We start from the raw sequence: 4,270 nt of genomic DNA, 5'->3' as shown, positions 1-4,270 counted from the left end.
TCGCCCCAAGGAGCTCTTCCTACAAGGCTGAGCCCTGGACAAGGCAGCTAAGCCCACCGTGGTCCAGGTGCCCCCTTGACCTCTCTGGACCTCGGGGTGGTGGCGGCGTCGGGGCAGGCAGGGGCTGCAACCAGCCCCCCAGGGGTGCGTCTACGTATGCCCTGAGCGTGGGGTTGGCTCCAGCAGGGCCGGTAACAGCAGTGGCACAGCGGCCAGGTTTCGTAATAAACCGGTCTTTTAATTGCTATGGGGCAGGAGGAGGGAGGATTAAAAAAAAAGAGGCAAAGGTTTGTTGGGCTTGGTTGGCGCCGGCTGCAGAGAGAAGGGGCACTGTTTTTGCAAAGGAGCCTGGAGCTGCTAACAGGGACTGAGCAACACTTCCTGGTGAGGCTGTGGGAGGGGGCTTGGGTGCCCGGCGGGGGGCAGAGGTCCCCAGCCCTCTCGGAAGTGGCAAATACACAAGAAACGCGGAAGCTTTAGAAATTTATTACAAGGTCATCGTAGAAGTAAAAATATATGTATCTGTAAGCTTCCCTTCTCTCTCAGTGGTGCAAGTAACGAGTGCAAGTAACAAAATAGATTGTCTATTACGTTTGCCAACGGGGACTTCATGGGTACAGAGCAACGTCAGCGCCAGCTCCCAAGTCCCCAAGTCCAGTCCTGGCAAGGGTGCAGACCCTCGGTCGCCCGAGTCCCACGCAGACGTCAGCGCCGGTCTCAGTCCGCCCCGGAGCGTGCGGTCCGAGCCCTTCAGCGCGGGCGAGGCCACAGCTCCCCCACTCCAGCTGCTCCGTCACAAAGCCTGGGCTCCGGTTCCCCTCTCCTGCTGGCCCGGTCCCCCTCTTCTCCTGTCACGGTGGCCACAGCTGGCGCTGCTCCAGGCTCACCGCCCTGGGGGTGGCCACGCACTCCCCTCTTCTCCATTGATTCTGCCCCCGCGGTCTCACAGGATGGGTTGTTCTGGGGGGTTGTTCTGGGGGGGAGGGGTCAAATATTTATTTTATTTTTTTTTTTGGCAGCAACTCAACAGCTTCTGATGCCGGGAAGGGTCTCAACGCTCCTGGAGGGAGATGTAGGGGACCCACTGGTTGTTTCCTCGGCTCTCTTCGCAGTAACTGGCTACCTCGACCAGGCCGTGGCTTTTCCAGGCATCTGTGTGAGGATTCTGTGACAAGGGGAAAAAATGGGGTTCAGTGGGAGCCCCAGGAGTGGGCAGGGAGCCTCCCTCTCTCAGGGCCCCTCTGGGGAAAACAGGCCAGCTCAAAATAGCTCCCCGGGTAAGGAGGCCCCCGCCAGGCTGCCCACGGGACATGCCTATCGTGGCTGAGTGCTGAGCTGGTCCGAGATGCGCCAGCTCAACTTTGTTGACAAACACAGGCGCAGGTGCCCGGGGAAGGGTGGGGCAGGTCCAGGCCCAACTCACCGTGACCAGGAGGCAGTGCAGGTCTCGGGCCTCGGTGGTGCCCTGGGTCTCCGCGGGCTCGCCCAGCAGCTGCGCCAGGCGCTGCATGCCTGACACCCGGACGATATTGATGTCGTTGTCGCAGCAAAAGGACTGGATGAGCGTGAAGTGTATCTGCAGGGCGATGTCATCCTCCTCCTCCTCATCGATGGCCAGAAGGCACAGGACCACGCTGTCAGGGTCCCTAAGGGGGCCAGAAGGAGGGGACGGATCAGCCGGGGGCTGAGGAGACGCCACTGTGCACGGGGGAGTTTGGAAAAGCGAAGAGAAACCGAAGGCGCGCCAGGGATCGCGTCTGCATGCAGCTGCAAGGGTGGGGAGAGGACGCACGGTTCTAGATGCCTGGGGGGGGGGGTAAGGCACCAGCGAATACGGCGGTGGGCGCTTGCAAACGATGCAGCGTCAGGATACTGCAACCTCGGCTCCCCCCCCCCCAAAGAAAGCACAGAGACCCTCAATCCACAGTGGGGATGCTTGGGGGAAATCCTAGCCACGTGCGCAAGAGGGGTGCAACAGAGAGCATGCAGAGCGGAGGGGGTCCCCACCCGCGCCCAGTCCGGGGACGGGGTGTGACTCACACATTCATCAACTTGGCTGACTCGTACACCCCCACGGTGAGGCGGTCCTGGCGCTGCGCGGCCACCAGCAGCTCCTCCACCGCGGCGCTCACGGTCTGCATCCTTGGGGTCAGAGAGAGGAGGGTCAGCGCCCGGCCGGCCACAGGTCGCTCCGGTCCCCGGCCGGCCCGGCTGACCTCAGCCTGCTACTTACTTCTGCGCCGCGTTGTCGCATGCCACGAGCTCTTCCAGCGTCATGTTGCAGTTATAATCCACAGTGGAAAACAGCCCCACGACAGTCCCAAGGGAGAAAATGCAAAATCCGAGGCCGGAAAGCCCAAAACCTTCCCACGGAGCCCGAGCGCTCGTTCAAGACCTTCGGAAGGCAGCGAAATCGTCCCCAAAAGAAGGCAGAAAAAAAATGGCAAAGTCCTCGGCGAGAATAATCCGCGTGGCCGGAGAAGAGAAGATTGCGGCCCCGACTTCAGCGCTCTGAGCTCGCCGCCGCGGGCGCCGCCTTTTATCGACTTCCAAACCAGAGGCGCGGCCTCGGCGGCGCGTCCGCCCCTCCTATTGGCGAGCCAACAAAGGCGAGAGAGAGAAGAGCTACGGTTGGCCGGCGCCGGGGAAGGGGCGGAGCGCCGCGCGGAGGCGCCCACGTGGGCGCGAGACCCGGGAGGAGGGCGCTGGGGAGGGGGGGCGGGGAGCGTTGACTGCCAGAAAAGAAAAAAAGCAGAAGTTTTCCTCCTGATTTCCCGGCAGCGGCGCCGCGTTTCGGGGCGCGCGCGGGATTTCCAGCGCGCAAGGCGGCGGCGCGGACTTTCGGGGGGGGGGGGCCTGGAATCCCCTCCTGGTCCCGGGAGAGTCCCCGGCCCGCGCCTTTCCAGAGTTCTGCTGGAGGCCTGCACGGGGAGGGGGCCCAGTTTGCAGGCTGATCCCTCCCAGGTGGTGTGTGCATTGTCGGGGGTCGGGGAGGGATTGGCTGCGGAGACCCCAGACCCTGGGTGACTTGATTTCTCTGGGGCTCTGTGTCCCAACCTGTCTACTGGGCATGCAACGCCGGCCTCATTGGATTGAAGGAAGCGTTAAATCGAAGAAATAAAGGGTACACAGGAAGTGTTCAATAAAGGGTGGTGGTCGCAGGAGGCCGCTTCGAGGCTCCCAAAATTGGGAGCTGCGAAGGCGGCCTGTGTCGCCACCCGCCCTATGAGAATGCATACCAGCCTCACAGAGTTGCAGGAAGCATTAAAGAAAGTAAGGGGTACACAGTAAGCGTTCAATAAATGTCAGCTGGTGGTAACGGCAGGCCGCCTCGAGGTCCCCTGAAGCAAGGGCTGCAAAGCCCGAGGCACTGTAGGGGCGAGACCGGTCGCCCCCTCCTCACCCCCGGCGAGTTTCAGGGTGGGGCGCGCGTGGGAGTGGGAGGCGCAGGTGGCTCGGCCGCAGCCTGGCCCGCGCCCCCTGCCGGCGCCCGTCACTTCAGCATCTGATCGCACCTGCGCACCTGACGACGGACCCCGAGGTCCGGGGAGACAGCCAGGGCGGAAGGGTGCTTGCCTGCGCAGGACGCTGCCCTTTCGGGTCCGCTTGCAGTGGCGGTCGCCACTTCCATTTCCTCCTTCCGGAGTGGGCGCCGGCATCTACGGAGCGTGTACTGTGTACCAGGCTCCCCGTATCATGGGTCATTGAATTTTCAAAGACCCGGGAAGCACGGTCCGTACTTAAGCTGCATTAGGCAAAGGGGGAAACTGAGGCTCGGGGAGGCCACCACTCCCCCAAGCTACCGGCCGGTTCGCGTTGGAGCCACACGTGTGCGACGGGCACGGCCGCACACAGGGACTGCCACCAGCCTCACCGTCTCCGCAGGAAGGCAGTTCACGAGCCTGGCGGGCAGGCCAGCGTGGGACTGCCTCCCACGGTCGATCGGGGGCTCCCGGGTGACTCACAGCTGAGTCCCCTCCCCCGCCAGCCTGGGGTCTGGCCTCAGCCCCGCGGCTTGGTTCCCCTGGCTCCCGGGCCCGCGGTCCGGCTGACGCATCGCACCGCCTCCGCGCCGCCCACCGCGGAGGCGCGAAATGTCCCGGGCGCTGAGAGGCGTGGCGGCGCCACCTGGTGGCCGCACGAGGTCTCTGCACCCGTAGCGCCGGAAGGGACAGAGGGGAGGGGTGAGACGAGGAGGGGTGAGGAGGATGGGGCCTGGACGACAGTTGCAGCGTTTTCTATACACGATGTTTTACGCGTGCAGCGTATA

General features: G+C 63.4%; 1 protein-coding gene across 1 annotated transcript; it reads right to left on the bottom strand.

Moving 5' to 3' along the window:
* Positions 1 to 470: 470 nt before the first annotated feature.
* On the bottom strand, positions 471 to 2,503 carry GADD45B (growth arrest and DNA damage inducible beta). Its single transcript, XM_047095402.1, has 4 exons — positions 2,234 to 2,503; positions 2,041 to 2,142; positions 1,424 to 1,646; positions 471 to 1,165 (listed from the first exon to the last, which is right to left on the bottom strand). Exons 1-4 carry the CDS (start codon positions 2,275 to 2,277, stop codon positions 1,052 to 1,054), a joined length of 483 nt encoding a protein of 160 aa, XP_046951358.1. The 5' UTR covers positions 2,278 to 2,503; the 3' UTR covers positions 471 to 1,051.
* Positions 2,504 to 4,270: the final 1,767 nt, after the last annotated feature.

This window comes from Lynx rufus, unplaced genomic scaffold, assembly GCF_022079265.1.
Source record: "Lynx rufus isolate CCGP_SWC_20201006 ecotype Redwood Valley unplaced genomic scaffold, mLynRuf1.p SCAF_4, whole genome shotgun sequence".
NCBI lineage: Eukaryota > Metazoa > Chordata > Mammalia > Carnivora > Felidae > Lynx > Lynx rufus.
Note: the sequence above shows the minus strand (reverse complement) of the source record. Positions and strands in the feature narration are given on the sequence as shown.